This window comes from Chiloscyllium punctatum, chromosome 25 (genome assembly GCF_047496795.1).
Source record: "Chiloscyllium punctatum isolate Juve2018m chromosome 25, sChiPun1.3, whole genome shotgun sequence".
Classification (NCBI taxonomy): domain Eukaryota; kingdom Metazoa; phylum Chordata; class Chondrichthyes; order Orectolobiformes; family Hemiscylliidae; genus Chiloscyllium; species Chiloscyllium punctatum.
The window spans coordinates 76,783,002-76,801,418 of NC_092763.1; the positions used below are offsets into that span (position 1 = coordinate 76,783,002).

The 18,417-nt window shown below is 42.6% G+C and overlaps 1 protein-coding gene across 4 annotated transcripts in view; it reads right to left on the bottom strand.

Annotated features, from left to right (window-relative positions):
* Nucleotides 1-18,417, bottom strand: part of aff2 (AF4/FMR2 family, member 2) — a 535,365-nt gene that overhangs the window by 37,158 nt on the left and 479,790 nt on the right. For 3 of the 4 annotated variants that reach the window (XM_072595595.1, XM_072595593.1, XM_072595596.1), the window contains 4 exons: nucleotides 12,599-12,761; nucleotides 10,141-11,127; nucleotides 4,585-4,709; nucleotides 2,576-2,792 (listed from right to left, as the gene is read on the bottom strand). In XM_072595595.1, coding sequence (XP_072451696.1) covers nucleotides 2,576-2,792; nucleotides 4,585-4,709; nucleotides 10,141-11,127; nucleotides 12,599-12,761 — 1,492 coding nt within the window. The remainder of the gene's footprint in view (nucleotides 1-2,575; nucleotides 2,793-4,584; nucleotides 4,710-10,140; nucleotides 11,128-12,598; nucleotides 12,762-18,417) is intronic. The other variant, XM_072595594.1, reaches the window with a different exon arrangement.

Consider the following 18,417-nt stretch of genomic DNA (forward strand, 5'->3'; position numbering starts at 1 on the left):
CATTAAAAGCTGGCCCAGCCAGTGATATCCATGACTGTGTGATCTACAATTAATTCCCATTTAGCTCTGAAGGAAACCGCATCCAGTGTGATCTGTGTTGTATCCCTCACATCAGGGTCAGTCATACAATTGGTTAAAATGACAAATCATTAAAATGAAAAGAAAATTAAACAAGTGGCTTATGAGTTTTACGTAATGTTAGCAAATAAAAAAGGAACATTTTCACACTACACCTCTTGATTAGTTGGGGACAGCCCCGAAGGGATCAGATTTCAGTAAAAAAAAGTTACTACTGCAGCGAAACTTTCCAATTAGCATTGTCCTTTGAGTGCAGGTCTCTGTTGGGATTTGAAGGTTCATGCAATCAACTTTTAAAAGCACATTATACAGCAGTAAAAGTCATTCCATCCTTGAAAGTTCTCTTTCAGAGTACTGGAGACTTGGACCCAAAAGAAAACAATCAATGGTCCCATTAAAACGCTGATGATTGGGGTGTCAGGTACACATCTGTTCACTGGAATCCCACCACAACATTGTAAGGTCCATGAACAAACAAATGTTCCTCAGCCAACATTTTCTTTTGCAATTCTAAACTTTTTTCACCTGAAATATGACCTCATGGCAAAAGAAAAATCAGAAAAATTAAATTTGCACAAACAAAAACCCCAAAAAATGTTTCGAAAATGTTGAAAAAGGAGCATTACATGATCTGAAAATGAACAGCCTTATCTCATCTGTGAAGAGACTGAGCGGGCCCGAGACATTATGATAATAGCTGAGACTTAACTGAGCTGTTACTATAGCAACAGAATCAATTCAGGTTATGTCCAAGATGCTCACAGAAATTGAGTCTAGTACAGCCTTACTAATAGTGATATGTATGAATAGTTCAAAGGTATAATCTTAATATGAAGGATTCTGTGTGAAGGTGCCACACAATTTATCAGAAACATTGCTGCGTTCTCTTTAATCATATCAGACCGTGCTTCATGTTAGTTTTTTGTGCATGAAACAGCACCATGATCCCTTTTATTTTAAGGGTTTCAGCATAAATTTATTCAAAACGGAAAAAAAAACATTTATTCCACTTGGTTACGGGTGTGTTAAACCAGCTACTGGGAGCTGGTCATTTAACAAAATAATACTTGAGTTATATAGCACCTAAAATGAAAAAAAAGATGGTTTTAGCTCTAGGCACTTTACTGTTAAATTGCATGCAATGAATATTTGCATTTATATAGCACCTTTCAAGATGGCTTAAAGCACTTTGTAGCTAATGAAGTACATTCGTGTGGTGTCACTGCTCTGATGTAGTAATTGTGTCAATTTTCTCACAGCAAGGTCCTCAAATAGCAACGTGATAATGACATAATAATGTGGTTGTCAGTGATGCAGGCTGAGGGAAAAATATTGGTCAGAAGACTGGGGGATAATTCTCGTCTACTTCTTCTGGATAATGGTACAGAAGCATTTATACCCAATCAAGACAGATAACAGAGCCTTGATTTCATTATTGGTATTACCAATGGGCAGTTATTCCAGAGACCCAGCTAATGTTTTGGGGATCAGGGTTTGAATCTTGCATGGTAGATGATGGAATTTGAATTCATTAAAAAAAATCTGTAACTAAAGAGTCTAATGATGATAATGACTCCATTGACGATTGTTGGGAAAAACCCAACTGGTTCCCTAATGTCCTTTAGGGAATGAAACTGCCATCCTTATCTGGCCTGGCCTATAATTCTTAGAATCCTTACAGTGTGGAAACAGGCCCTTCGGCCCAACAAGTCCACGCCGACCCTACGAAGAGTATCCCACACAAGCCCATTCCCTATTATTCTACATTGACCTCTGACAAATGCACATAACCGACATAAGCCTGAACACTATGGGCAATTTAGCACAGCCAATACACCTAACCTGCACACCTTTGCACTGTGGCAGGAAACTGCAGCATCCAAAGGAAACCCACGCAGATACGGGGAGAATGTGCAAAGTCCACACAGTCAGTCACCCGAGGCTGGAATCAAACCCTCGTCCCGGCGCTGTGAGGCAGCAGTGCTAAGTATTGATCCACCATGCCGCCCCGTGACTCCAGACTCACAGCAATGTTGTTGACTATCCTCCGGGCAACTAGGAATGGGCACTAAAAGCTGACTAGCCAGCGACACCTTAATTCCGTGAATGAATAACAAAAATGCTCATATTATATCATCAAGGCGTGAACTAGTAGATAAAGCAACGTTGCATTTAAAATGAGAGAAATGTTCGAATTTAAAGGATAAACAAAGAACCGTGGATGCTGGAATCAGAAGTAAAATAAGAAATTTCTGGAAAAACATTTCAGTCAAAAAACAGCACCTCTGACAAGACAGAACTCTCTCAATACTGCACTGGGAGCATACATTCAAGTTTTTGGGGTGGGTCTCCACGTAATACCCTTCACACACAGAGATAAGGAGGGCTGGCCCACAATGGACATCAACCTGCACTGTTCTCTTCAAAGATGGATTTGCTCTGTATTTTCCACCATTGCTCATCTCTAAGTAAGAAGGGATTAATGGCAATAACTCACAATGGGATCTTTCACATGGGAAGAGGGTTTATTGTCAGCTTTCCGGTGCTTGTATTGTGCGGATGACTGCGAGGCACTGGCTGATACTGAATTGCTGTTGCTTTCCTGGCTCAGGGGGTTACTCTCACTGTTCCGTCGCTTGGGTTCAGGCTCATCTGGCAAGGGTGACAGCGGAGGTGGGAACTTCCTCTCCCTCTTTGTTAACTGCTTCGATAGCCTACAGAGTAGGAAGAATGAATATTTGAGGGTATGTTAAATATTGGGATAAGTCATTCAAACACAACATGTTTTATTAGTTCATCAAAAGAAAGAATGAATGTCTGATGATAGGATAAACATTGGGATAAGTTGAACAAACACAGAATGTTTAATTAACACAAAAAGGCACTGGATCATCAAGTGAATCCTTTTCTCTCTACTAGGCTAATCTCATTCTTTGATTTGCTCTCTGCACCTTTTAATATTCTTCCTGATAGCAAACTACTTGTTACACATTGATTTTGAAGATCCAATATTGAGAAGAACATTTCCAATGGAAGGACTACAAAAACAATTCAGTCCTCAAACGCTTCCCAATTGCACTGATACAGTTATAAATGAAAGCAAAACATTGTGGTTGCTGGAAATCCAAACTAAAATAAAGGACTCTGAAGCAGTTACATCCAACCCTAAACATTAACTCCAATTGCTAATCATAAACAAAACAGAAAATAGAAGCAGGAGGAGACTATTCAGCCTTTTAAGCCAACTGACTTACTGTTTCTACTTCCTACCCATGCCTTTTGATCCCTTTTTTAGATTAAATCAGATTACTTACAGTGTGGAAACAGGCCCTTCGGCCCAACAAGTCCACACCGCCCCGCCGAAGCGCAACCCACCCATACCCCTACATTTACCCCTTACCTAACACTACGGGTAATTTAGCATGGCCAATTCACCTGACCTGCACATCTTTGGACTGTGGGAGGAAACCGGAGCACCCGGAGGAAACCCAAGCAGACACGGGGAGAATGTGCAAACTCCACACAGTCAGTCGCCTGAGGCGGGAATTGAACCCGGGTCTCTGGCGCTGTGAGGCAGCAGTGCTAACCACTGTGCCACCGTGCCGCCCACCACGCTTCAAGAACTACACCCAATGCCTTGAAAAGATTCAATGTTTTGAGCTCAGCCACTTTGAGGCTTGCTACTTCCTGGGTGAAGAAATGTCTCCTCATTTTAGTCCCAAATGGCCTATCCCTTACCCTTCACCTAGTGACCCCTGGGTCTCAACTCCCCAGTCATTGGGAACAGATGTTCCCAGACTTTCTACATTTTCCAGATACTTTCTGTTTCTTACTTAAGTTATTTTTTCGAGTCAATTTGGCTTAGAGATGTTTCTACACACCTCTGCAGCAGGTGGGACTTGAAACTAGGCCTCCTAGACCACGGATAGGCACACTACCACTGTGCCACAAGACGGCCCTTAATGATAGAAATATGGATCATAGTCAGCAGGATTGTAATCCATAAGGGGATAACCCCAATGGATTTCATATCCATTGCCTTGACCACTCGACCACAACTGCATCTTCTGTTTCATTTCATTTAGATAGAAATTGCTAATAATTTTCAATAATTTTCCTTCTGAACAGCCAGATTCAATATCATTGCATTTATTAGAAATGCTACAAAATCTGATTGAAATATCGAAATCTGCTCCTATTGCTCACCTCCTTGTGAAAGCAAACCTCAAATTTTCATCACTTTTGGGACAGAGGCTTCTCCTGACTTTCTGATTGGGTTGATTAGTGACTATTTTATATTCATAAGGCCTAATCTTGACCTCTGACAAACTGCTGTGCCAACATTCTCAAGCCTCTGCATAATTTCAAAAGATCTTTACTGTCTCCAAGTACGTTATAGACTTTGCTATTTAAAATTTAAAAGTAAAAACAAACAAGTATAAAATGCTTTTTAGAAGTTACAATCTTAAATGAAAGTCAAAGGTGATGAAATTGAAAGGTACTTACTCTTTGCTGCTCAGAAGCTTGTGACTGGAGGCAACTGGACAGCTGACAGGTACAAGTGTTGGAGCAGTTATCTCCCTTTCCACACGCTGCTTCTTGTTATCGCAGAGAACTTCTGGATGTTCCACCTGCCAAAGAAAGGCAGTCATCGATTGTGAAGGACAGTGAATACAATATGTAGAGAGATCAGGAGGAGATATCATCCTATGTTATGGTTCTGCAAAGCACCATGGAAATCAATGGATGTTTTCATGGACTCAGCTGGACAGTATTGAAAATTGCACAGTGCATTTTGTTAACTTCAGGCCACCATACCTACATGGACCAGCAGAGCAAGTCTTCTGGGAAGAGATCATAAAGGATTCATGTTTGACAGCTCATACAGTTCTGATTCCCTCTTCAGCGAATCATTACAATGTTAATGCAGACTATTCAATTCATCAAGATCACACTGACTCTCCAAATAGCATCCCACCCACACCCCCATCCTAAATTTCCCATGGCTAGTGCAGCCGGCCTGCATATTCTTGGATACTGGAGGCAATTGAGCATGACCAATCCACTTAGCCCACACATTATTGGAGGAAACTACAGCATCTGGAGGAAACCCACGCAGACATGGGGAAAATGTGCACACTCCACACAAGCAGTCACCCAGGGTGGAATCAGACCCAGGTCTCTGGCACAGTGAGGCAGCAGTGCTAACCACTGAGCCACCGTGACACATCTGTTTGATGGCAACAACCAGCTCTAAGAAATATGTTTGGATTTTCTGAACACAATTGGCAGACCTGGTTTGAAAATGACTCTTGAAACTAGCAGAAGGCCTTTCTTTAGTAGACACCTGAAAGTAAACGTCATATCGGGTAGTATTACAGCAGCTGAGATAATGTTTGAGGACTCATCCACTGAGATAGTTTGGGCTGAGGATACAAACAGGAAAGGAGAGGTCACCCTGTTGGGAGTTTTCTATAGGCCTCCGAATTGTTCCAAGGACATAGAGGAAAGGATAGCAAAGATGATTCTCGATAGAAGTGAGAGTAACAGGGTAGTTGTTATGGGGGATGTTAACTTCCTCAATATTGACTGGGAATGCTATATTTCAAGTAGTTTAGATGGGTCAATTTTTGTTCAATGTGCGCAAGAGAGTTTTCTGACATAATATGTAGACAGGCCAACAAGGGGCGAGGCCACACTGGATTTGGTATTGGGTAATGAACCCGGCCAGGGATTAGATTTGGAGGTAGCTGAGCACTTTGGCGATTTTGACTGTAATTCATTTATGTTTACAATAGCAATGGGCAGGGATAGGTATATACCGCAGGGAAAGAGGTATAACTGGGGGAAAGGCAATTATGATGTGATTAGGCAAGACTTAGGATGCATAGGCTGGGGAAGGAAACTGCAGGCTGGTCACATATGAAATGTGGAGCTTATTCAAGGAACAGCTACTGCGGGTCCTTGGTAAGTATATGCCAAGCAGGCAGGGAGGGAGTTGTCGAGAGAGGGAGCAATGGTTTACTAAAGAATTTGAAGCTCTTATCAAGAGGAAGAAAAAGGCTTATGTGAGGATGAGACGTACAGGCTCAGTTAGGGGGCTTGAGAGTTATAAGTTAGCCAAAAAGGATCTTAAAAAAAGGGCTAAGAAGAGCCAGGAGGGGACATGAGAAGTTGTTGGTGGATAGGATCATGGAAAATCCTAAGGCCTTGTATGTATATATCAGGAATAAAAGAATGACGAGAGTAAGATGAGGGGCAATCAAAGATAGTAGTGGAACCTTGTGTGTGGAATCTGAGGATATTGAGGAAGCGCTAAATGAATACTTTACGTTAGTATTCGCATTGAAAAAGGACAATGTTAGTTTGAGACTGAGATACAGGCTACTAGATTGCATGAAATTGAGGTTGACAAAGAGGAGGTTTTAGCAAGTTTGGAAGGTCTGAAAATCGATAAGACCCCTGGGTCGGATGGGATTTATCCTTTGATTCTCTGGGAAGCCCGGGAGGAGATTGCAGAGCCTTTGGCTTCGATCTTTATGTCATCATTGTCGACAGGAGCAGTGCCAGAAGACTGGAGGATAGCAAATATTGTTCCCTTGTTTAAGAAGGGGAGTGAGGACAACCCTGGTAATTATAGGCCAGTGAGCCTTACTTCGGTTGTGGGTAAGATGTTGGAAAAGGTTACACGAGATAGGATTTGGAAAGGAATAATTTGATGAGGGATAGTCAACATGGTTTTGTGAAGGTTAGGTTGTGCCTCACTAACCTTATTGCATTATTCGAGGTGACAAAACAGGTGGATACAGGTAAAGTGGTTGATGTGGTGCATATGGACTTTAGTAAGGCATTTAGAGTCACAGAGTCATAGAGATGTACAGCATGGAAACAGACCCCCCGGTCCAACCCGTCCATGCTGACCAGATATCCCAACCCAATCTAGTCCCACCTGCCAGCACCCGGCCCAGATCCCTCCAAACCCTTCCTATTCATATACCCATCCAAATGCCTCTTAAATGTTGCAATTGTACCAGCCTCCACCACTTCCTCTGGCAGCTCATTCCATACATGTACCACCCTCTGTGTGAAAAAGTTACCCCGGAGGTCTCTTTTATATCTTTCCCCTCTCACCCTAAACCTATGCCCTCTAGTTCTGGACTCCCCGACCCCAGGGGAAAGACCTTGCCTATTTACCATATTCATGCCCCTCATAATTTTGTAAACCTCTATAAGGTCACCCCTCAGCCTCCGACGCTCCAGGGAAAACAGCCCCAGCCTGTTCAGCCTCTCTCTATAGCTCAAATCCTCCAACCCTGGCAACATCCTTGTAAATCTTTTCTGAACCCTTTCAGGTTTCACAACATCTTTCTGATAGGAAGGAGACCAGAACTGCATGCAATATTCCAACAGTGGCCTAACCAATGCCCTGTACAGCCGCAACATGACCTCCCAACTCCTGTACTCAATACTATGACCAATAATGGAAAGCAAACCAAACACCTTCTTCACTATCCTATCTACCTGTGACTCCACTTTCAAGGAGCAATGAACCTGCACTCCGAGGTCTCTTTGTTCAGCAACTCACCCTGGGACCTTACCATTAAGTGTATAAGTCCTGCTAAGATTTGCTTTCCCAAAATGCAGCACCTCGCATTTGTCTGAATTAAACTCCACCTGCCACTTCTCAGCCCATTGGTCCATCTGGTCCAGATCCTGTTGTAATCTGAGGTAACCCTCTTCACTGTCCACTCCAATTTTGGTGTCATCTGCAAATTTATTTAATACGATTCTACACGGTAGGCTATTGCACAAAATACAGAGTTTCAGGATTGAAGGTGACTTCGTGATTTGGATCAGAAATCGGCTGGCTGAAAGAAGACAAAGGGTGGTAGTTGGTGGGAAATATTTATCCTGGAGGTTAGTTACCAGTGGCGTGCTGCAAGGATCTACTTTGCTGCCACTGCTGTTTGTCATTTTCATAAATGATCAGGAGGTGGGTGTCGAAGGATGGGTTAGTAAATTTGCGTATGACACTAGATAGGCAGAGCTGTGGATAGTGCCGAAAGATTTTGTGGGTCAGAGAGGGACATAGATAAGATACAGAGCTGGGCTGAGAAGTGGCGAATGGAGTTTAATGCGAAAAAGTGTGAGGTTGTTCACTTCGGAAAAAATAACAGGAATACAGTGTACTGGGCTAATGGTAAAATTCTTGGCAGGGTAGATGAACAGAGAGATCTCGGTATCCAGTGCATAAATCCCTGTAAGTTGCCATTCAGGTTGATAGCGCTGTTAAAAAGACATATGGCGCATTGGTGTTTTTAGTAGGGGGAATTGAGTTTCGGAGCCATGAGGTCATGCTTCAGCTGTACAAGACACTGGTAAGGCCACACTTGGAGTATTGTGTACAGTTTTGGTCACCGCATTATAGGAAGCTTTGGAAAGGGTTCAGAGGAGATTTACTAGGATGTTGCCTGGTATGGAAGGAAGCTCTTACTAGGAAAGGCTGAGGGAACTGAGGCTGTTTTCATTGGAGAGAAGAAGGTTGAGAGGTGACTTAATTGAGACGTATAAGATAATCAGAGGGTTAGATAGGGTGGACAGGGAGAGCCTTTTTCCTCGGATGGTGATGGCTAACACGAGGGGACCTAGGTTTAAATTGAGGGGTGATAGACTTAGGACAGATATCTGGGGTAGTTTCTTTACTCAGAGAATAGTAGGGGTGTGGTACGTTCTGCCTGCAACAGTAGTAGACTTGCTGACATTAAGGGCATTTAAATGGGCATTGGACATATATGGATAATAACAGAATGGTGTAGGTTAGATTGGCATCAGATTATTTTCACAGGTCAGCGCAACATCGAGGGCCGAAGGGCCTGTACTGTGCTGTAACATTCTATGCTCTATTTAGGAATTTAACAAGTTTGGATGGGATCTATCTAGGGATGAATAATAATCTTAATTATCCCAAAGCCGTGGAAACTCAAATTAGGAGCAAGCTGATTCTGGGAGACAAGAAAGAAGTATATTTTTCCATTTCATTTTCTTGATTGGAAAAGTCTCATTTCCACTCCTGAGAATGGACTGGCTGAGGTTACTTATGGTTATTCAATGGCTGCTCAATTGCCACTGGATAGGAACTGAAAGCGACCATTCAGCTATTCCATCCAGTGCTGTCACACAATGGGTCGTCTGCTTCTCAACTTTTTGCTCTACATGCTTTGTACCTTTTCTTTCTGTCTAGATCCCATGTGGGCATCATAGGCAAGGCCAGCATTTACTGCCCGTGATCAAGGGCCATTGAGAAGGTGGTGGTGAGCTGTTTCCTTGAGTACAAATCGAGTGGCTAGTTAGGCCATTTCAGTGTGGGTCTGAAGTCAGATGGGGTCAGCAGGTCACCTTCTCTAATGGACATTAGTGTATCGGACAGGCTTTGAACACACGGATCAATGGGGAACAGGAGCAGGCCCTACAAGTCTGCTTGTCTTTCCAAATGTTTCTCATCACTGCTTTTAATGGAAAGACCACTAGTTCTCACACTGTCATTTCATGGTCACCATTCCTGAGTCTTTCCTTCAGAAAAAAAGGTCTGGATGTTATTTTATTCCTTGAATTTAAGTTCCTTCGTCACTACGGTAAGAATTAAATGAATAGACCTCTTAAATTTCAAATCTAATGCTGATCTTGCTTTTGTACACCTCCTGCAGCCATATACCCTGCAGGTACACCTCCTGCAGGTATACCCTGTATACCTTGCTCTGTCTAAACACCCTGTGATCTGTACGTCCTTGTATGTTAGTGATCTGCCATTACTACATGCAAAACAAAACTTTTCTCTGTACTTAGGTACATGTGACAATAATAAATCAAATCAAATGATATCTTCCAGCTATTACACCAAGTCTCTGATTACTGATCCATTAACATACTCATTATACTACTGTATCTCTACCATGATACTCTCCAGCATCTACAGCCCCCATTGTTTCCTGTATCTCCACAGTGTTTAAGAATTTTCACAGGTCAAATTTCCTCGCGTCTGCCCTTTCAAGAAAGGTCACTAACCTTGTGTTTCCGTTTTGTTTTGATTGTGTTTTTGTCCGTCATTGCGGTAGGTGACTGATAGCTGCATTTACTGTTGGACTCTCTGACCTCTGTCTTCACCGGTGTTATCTCTGCTGGGGTTTGTCCAGGAATCCTGGACAACAGACTGAGATCAAATTTCACCCAAAGCGATTTAATTTCCTCATAATCTCTCAGGGGGGAAAGAAGTTCATTTTGCGGTAGTGGAAGAGGTGAGAATGAGGGTTCCTCTAAGTCAGTAGTAGGCGCGTCAGTGGAAATGCTACTCGCACAGTTACTGATGCTCCCACAATCCTTAGGTTGGAGTGAGTTTGTCGTGATGGTGGAACCCACTGTGATTTTCACTGGCATGTGTTCTTCTTGATCTGTGTGGGAATCAGACGAGTCTGTCTCTACAAACTCTCTCGATTTAGGCACAATCTTACCAGGCACTCTGTGCTTTTTCCTGTCAACAGCAGGCGCTGTGCTGGTTCTTGGCTCTTTCCTGGGTCCCGTTTTGCTAATGGCTGCTCTCGGCTTTGCTTTGGGTTGTTCGGCTGAAGCTCCTCGGCTCTCTCTTTCTTTGGGAGTGCTGCTGGGGTTATTTGGCTTGGCCCAGCTCTGTTCCTCCAAGCTGGGAGTGCATTCCACTCTCCTGGGCTGTTTCTTACCCGTGGTCTTCCTTGGAGGAGCTGGCTCATTGGGTACGGGGGACTTTTGCTTCACACTTTTCCCTTCCGGGGTTTTCTGTGCAGTCCTTGGTTTAGCTTTCTCCCTGACGGGACTGAGTAAGACCCTATCTTTGGAATCTGGCTGAGGCAGTGATATGGTCTGCTTCCCTTTGATCTCTTTGTCATTCTGTTGATTGCTCTGAGGTTGAGAATCACCAAGTCCATCACAATCGGTTTGGTTGTTGACGATGGTCTTGTTGTGTGAGTGGACTTTGAGCCACTTATCCAATTGCCATTTATTGGTTGATGGTGGTTCGGGCTAGGAGATCGAAGAGGAAAAGTTACTTCATCACATTCTTACAACAAACAGTGTCAACAGTCATGACCTCCTGACTCAGAACTTAATATAAGTTGGAGGAAACAGTCAACCTTTCAGACAGTCACTCAACCATTACCAAAGGGGTTATACACACCTTCCTGATTCCACATGGTTGGTTATACAACTGCCCAGTCATCCTCATGTGCTAAACTGGGATACACCCACGATGCTGTATCTTAGTCAGTTAGCTCAATTGGCTGGACAGTTAGTTTGCAATGCAGAGTGACACCAACAGTGTGGGCTCAATTCCCACACCAGCTGAGGTTACCACGAGGAATATGCCTTCTCAATCTCTACCCTCGCCTGAGTCATGGCGACCCTCAGGTTAAACCACCCCTAGTCATCTGTCTCTCTCTGAAGAGCGAGCAGTCCCATAGTCTGGTAAGACGATGGTGACTTTGCCTTTATGTTTTATGGTCCCCTCAGATAATTTTCCCTGCTCAGGAAACTATCTTGTTCCAGGTCTACTGGTTAAAGACAAAAGAAAACCCTGCAGATGCTGGAATCCAAAGTAGTCAGGTAGGAGGCTGGAAGAACACAACAAGCCAGGCAGCATCAGGAGGTAGAGAAGTTGGCATTTTAGGTGTAACCTTTTTCAGGACTGGGGATGGGGGTGGGGGGAACAGCAGATAAAGGAGGTGAGGGGGGCAGGGTGGTAAAGTGGGGTTTGGTGAAGACAGGTAGAGGGTATGACCTGGTTGGTCAATGGGAGCAATGAATCCAGTTGTGGCAGGGAGGAGTGGAAGAAAGAGAGTGGGGCTGGCAGGGAGTCAGGGGATGGGAAGGGAGGTTATTTGAAATTGGAGAACTCAATGTTGAGTCCTCTGTGCTGTAGGCTGCCCAGGCGGAAGATGAGGTGTTGTTCCTCCAATTTGCGGTGTGGTTCGTTGTGGCGATGGAGGAGGCCAAGGAATGGTCGTGTTGGAAAGGGAGTGGGAAGGGGAATTAAAATGGGCAGTGACTGTTGGTGGCAGGCAAATCTCACCATTCAAACTCAAGAGCTTTCAAGGCATTTTCATTGCCAAATTCGTACACGAGGCATTGCCTATGTTAACTGGAATCAAATGTCTGACTGAATAGTCTTTAAAATATGATCTCTCTTGAGATGTGAGCACTGCTGACAAGACCGGAATTTAATTTTCCATGTCTAATTGTCCTCCTGATGAAAGGGGGGTCAACATTTCTCTTGAACGTTGCTGTCCATAAGGTTAAGGGTCACCCACGGCGCTGTTAGGAAGGGATTTGCAGGATTTTGACTCAGCCACAGTGCAATCTGGAACAGGATTCAGTGGTCCCATACCCCTGCTGCTCTCTACTATCTAAACAGTGGAGGCAATCGAAACAAACAAAAAACAGCAGAACGCGTTCATTCCCACTCGGAGCTGTCTCAGTGGAAGGGAGAGTTGTGTACCTCTGGTGTGGCACTACGCGAGTGCTCGTTGCATTCACTGTCACTGGAGCTGCTTTCGCTGTCTGAGTCAGATTCCGAGCTGCTCCCGGACTCACTGGAGCTGCTGCATCCACCACTGGAATGGCCGGAGCCTGAAACGTGGGAATTCTGCAAAGTGATGCTGCTACAAGAAAGAAAAGGAGAGTTAACCCAGTCATTTCCAAAGCTAAGTACGATTTGGATTTGACAGTGCTGCTAATAGGATGCCAGTGGAGAAGATGGGTCAGTTGAAAGCTTTGGATGAGGTTGGGGGCTAGCAGCAGGTGTGGGGGCATGTGCGAACATTTGCTTGATGTTAGCAGCGAGGGATGATGTGATAAATGGTCAGAAAAGATCCCTTTGAGACATCAACTCCTCAGCATTTAAGAAAGCTTTGCACCCCTCCAATCACATATTCTCGCACTAACGGTAACATTACCAACTCTCTTCAAATCACTGCAGCTATGAAGTGATTATTAATGTCACTTTTTAAAGATTTTGAATTTTGACAATGGCATATGAGTGTTGGTCTATTTTTATAAAGAGGTTTAAAATCAACAAGGTTCATTTTTCAGAAGCCATGATTTTAGATAAGAATTTGTCTTCGGAAATATTAATGGAAATAGGCAAGAGAAAATAATGGAAGATGTTAGTTTGTTTTGTTCAGAGTAATCGAGAATTGATTTTAGCTTAAGAAAACCCAGAGACTGGAAAGGCTTTTGGAAGGTCTGACTGAAGCCAGATTCAAGCAGTCTCCCCGAGATAAAGGAGATTTATTAAGGAAATACATTACATCAGTAAAACAGTTCAGTTAGTGTAACTTCCAAACCAGGAGTGTTTACTTAGAAACCTTCAACATTGGTTATTCAAATCTGAGGAAGTCTAAGATCTCAATGGCATGAGAATTTTCATGAAGGCTGCAAGGTTACAGGGATAGGGTAAAGGGTTTGTTCTGGGTGGGATGCTCTTCTGACGTTAGTGTAGACTCGATGGGCTGAATGGCCTGTTCCAAACTGTAGGGTTTCAATGAAAAAGGCATCGGACAAGACTGAAACAAAGAAGAAGTATTTCAGTCAAACCTATACATTTGAAAGGGGAGGGAAGTTTCTCTTGTTTTTTTAACTGTAAAGTGATGATGTGGAGTAAATAGGTTTTTGTTTTGTCATCTCTTTTGAAACCATTCAAACTATGTTATATTTAGAGTGCTTAATTTTGTTTATTTTAATTTTCTATTTCCCTTTTGCAATGATATTCTGTTTCATTGTTAACGTCAAACCCACAGCCTTGTGTGCTTATGTTTCAGAGAAAATCCATCATGTTAAATTAGAACAAATATGATCTGTCAAGCCTTATTTCTTTCTGAAACCAACACAGAAAAAACCAGAGAAACTCAGCAGGTCTGGCAGCATCAGTGAAGAGAGAAACAAAATTAATGTCATGAGTCTGATATTTCTGTTCATTGCTGAAGAGAGCCAAACTGAACTTGAAATGTTAACTCTGTTTCTCTCTGTACAGATGCTGCCAGACCTAAGGAGTTTCTCCAGCAATTTTTGTGTTTCAGTTCTCTTGAATCTGCGGTATTTTGCTTTTATTCAAATGTTTCATTCTGAGATCTGACTTGTCCTGCAGTAACATCAGCTGGGACCATAACACATAACGGAAATAACTCCACAGAGGCCAGTGTCTTGTCCCCAAATCACCTTTTATTTACACGTGGAGATCCCCTGACACTGATCCAGCTCCCTCAGAGCCAGCTCTCAGTGTGAACAGAACCTCTGACACTCCTGTTTCTATCTGTCAACCAGAGCTCCCTGATTGGACCAGGTTAACAGCCCCAATCAAGGAACTCATATTCTATGAGGTCCACCTGGCTGACCACATTACAATAACAATGTCAAACACTTTGACAATCACCATAAATAGAACAAAATTCTGTCTTTTTGTTTTTATTTGGCCTTTTGACTTTATTCAAAATGTTAGCATTTCAGGTAACACCAGCAAAGAAATGTGAACCAAAACTTTGTTGGTGCTCAAATTTCACTATGGCTTTTGGTGTTGTCTAGAAATTCAATATTTCACCTTTAAGTATCAGTTGGGCTCTTTTCTCATCAAATCATTTAAGTACTCTCTTGATATTGTTCTTTAAATGTCTTGGATTGTGCAGTTCTCACTTCAATAACGGACACTGTTATCCAAAGCATTCACAAACAGTACACTTTTTTTTGGTAATATCTACAGGAAAGGACAGAATAGACTGGAGCAGCACAAACGCTGGGGAGAAGGGGTGAGAATTTAAACATAGGTTTTGTTTTCATTATTTATTCATTGCATGCAAGAATCACTGATAAGGGCAGCATTTAATTCTCATTCCCATAATGCCCTTGAGAAGGGGACGCATGAGCTTTCTGCATTTATACAATGGAATATATTTTCCTTTGGGTGGGTGAGTCCAGAACTAGAGGGCATAGGTTTAGGGTGAGAGGGGAAAGATATAAAAGAGATCTAAGGGGCAACTTTTTACGCAGAGGGTGGTACATGTATGGAATGAGCTGCCAGAGGAAGTGGTGGAGGATAGGACAAATACAATAATTAAAAGGAATCTGGATGGGTATATGAATAGAAAGGGTTCAGAGGGATATGGGCTGGGTGTTGGCGGATGGGACGAGATTGGGTTGGGATATCTGGTTGGCATGGACGAGTTGGACTGAAGGGTCTGTTTATGTGCTGTACATCTCTATGACGCTCTGAATAGGTTTGAGACTGTTCCAGGCAGCAGTACTTAATCTGTTTGCCATAGTTACGTATGTTAATACAGACCAGATTAGGTGAGGGCAACAGATCTCCACCTGCAAAGAATATTCGTGAAGCCGATGTGATTTTCCTAACATCCTTGTATTGTCACTATTACTGATATTAGTTCTTTTTTGTTACAAATTTTATAGAATGTATTTCACTGAAATTAAATCCCCCACCTAGCACAATGGCATTTGAATTCATGGTTTCCTCATCATGAGGCCATAATGCAAAAGATTAGATTTGATTTATTATTGTCATATGTATCTAGGTACAGTCAAAAGTTGTGTTTTGCATGTAGTACAGGCAACTCATACCATCCAAAGCGCTTAAAGGTAATAGAACACAGCGAGGAATACAATGTTATGGCTGCAGAGAAGCTGCAGAAAGAGCAAGATCAACATTAAATTTCAAGTTTTGAGAAGTCCATTTAGAAGTCTATCAACAGCAGGGAGGGAGCTGTTCTTGAACCTGCTGGTACATGTGTTTGAGCTTTTGTATCTTCTTCCCGACAGAAGAGGGTAGTAGAGATTATACGTAGGATGGAGAGGCGGCAAACTTCAGGAACTTTGGATGACAAAAGAAATTGAGAGCTTAGTCAAAAAGAATAAGAGGCATAGTTGAGATTTAGGAAACTGAAGACAGACAGAGCCCTTGAAGAATACAAAGATTTTAGATTTAGATTACTTACAGTGTAGAAATAGGCCCTTCGGCCCAACAAGTTCACATCAACCCTCCGTACAGCAACCCACCCAGACCCATTCCCCTACATTTACCCCTTCACCTAACACTACAGGCACCTAATTCACCTAACCAGCACATTTTTGGACTGTGGGAGGAAATCAGAGGACCCGGAGGAAACCCACGCAGATGCGGGGAAAATGTGCAAATACCACACAGACAGTTCCTTGAGGTGGGAAACGAACCCGGGTCTCTGGCGCTGTGAGGCAGCAGTGCTAATCACTGAGCCACCGTGCTGCCCACAGTGCACAGATAGCAGGAAAGAAGTCAAACGAGGAAGTACAAGGGCTAAAAGGGCCACAACATGTCTGGTAAACAGGATTAATGAAAATCCCAACGCGTTTGATACATAACACAAGGAGCAAGAGGGGAGGAAAAGGGTAGTTCCACTCAAGGACAAATGAGGGAATTTACGTGTGGAGTGATAGGAAGTCGATGAGGTTCTTAACGAATACTTTGTATTGGTAATCACAAAGAAGGAGGACATGATAGATGGTAAGTGTCAGGAGGGTCATATTGATACTCTAGGACATCTCAATTTAAAAATGGGCTACGTATTGTGTCTTTGGAATAGCACTAAGGTAAACAAGTCTCCAGCACCTGATAGGACTTCTCCCAGAATGCTGAAGGAGGCAGGTCTGGAAATTGCCGGGGCTTTGTACAAATCTTCGCATCCTCTTTGGTCACTGTGGAGGTTCCAGAGGATTGGAAAATAGCCAACATCGTTCCTTTGTTTAAGAAGAGTGTCAGGTTTAAAGTCTGGAAAATTACAGGTCAGTAAGCCTGATGTCAGCTGTCAGGAAATTATTAGGGAAATTTTTGTTTTTGTGTATGTCAGATCTCCAGCACCTGCAGCTCTTTGTTGTATTCCCCCTGAACATTATCTGGGTCTCTGGATTAATAATCTAGTAATAATACCACTTGGCCATTGCCTCCCCCTACATACACAGGAATCTGAAATGGTTTCATGTGGATCTTTAAAATGCATTTTCAATGTTATGAAATTATACTATCCAGAGGTGAACACCTGAACACCTTAATTAAAAATTCTTACTTCCGTACTAAACCTATTTTGAGCTAGATTAATAAAACTACACCAAGTAATCATACCGAAATACATTAAGAATCACAGTTTAATGGATAGTGAAGATTAAAGGAAGTGACTCTGTTTTGCTAGACCACCTGTCTTAGGGAAGATTTTATATTTGTGATTATGCAAATAAGTGTTAGCACATAAGCAAAGCCTAACACAAGTAGTGCAATTTCAAGCATTTTTTTTAGGGCAATTCTTCGATTGGAGCCGAAGTCGAAATGTTGTCCCTATCATTTCCGGCTGGTGCTGTGTAGATCAGGAAGGCAGATAGTTTTCAAATGCTTCATGAGCTACAGAGCTCACAGACATTCAGTCTGCGAGCAACATGGATCAGGAACAACAATATGAAATAACAGAAAACAGTGAAATCAGGGCCCAAGACTTGTTAAGTTCTCTCTGATTTATGTTTGAAGATTTTTATTCTGTCTGGCATCAGCCTCTAGCCACCCATGCAGTGACCCCTGACTATTACACTCCCCAGCCCTAAGCAAATATTTCTCCTGAATGGTTGAGGTCAGAAGTGATTTTCTTTCACCAGAAACCTAAAAGGGTGATCCATAACGTCCATGTTTTCTGTGCAACCACTCCAGCATAAGCATGCTGTTATTAAATGATCTTCAACACATCATTTACTATAATCTTGTGATAAATTGCCTTGAAGAATAATTTCAGCACTTTCAGAGATCATAATGTGCAATGACTTGCCTTAAAAATCATTAAACTTCTTAATATATTAAATTATTGCTTTCACACACTGTAATTGTGTAAAATCAACTGTTATGGCTATGCTATAATGTCATGATATTCCTCAGAGGGGTAAGATTCGTCAGCTAAATCAAACGTATCGTCGTGAAATTACGACCAATTAAATTTAGTGAAACCAATTAAAGTGGTCAGGATTTATTTGATCGATCACTCTGGTTTGAAACTGTTCTAATTCACTTAAGACCTTTCTCCTTTCTCTGAGCTAGTGGTGGAACGAATCCTTAGTCACTGCACTCCACAGAAAGCCAGCAGAACCTGGAAGCAAAACATTTGTCAAAATCATCATTGGGTGGGCCACAGTGGGTGTGGGGAGCTGCTGGAAATCGTTCACCGTGCAGGTTCGAAGGGTCTTTGGAATCAACGCTTGCATGTTCTGATACTGTTTCCTGTCAACTCACTCATTTTCAAA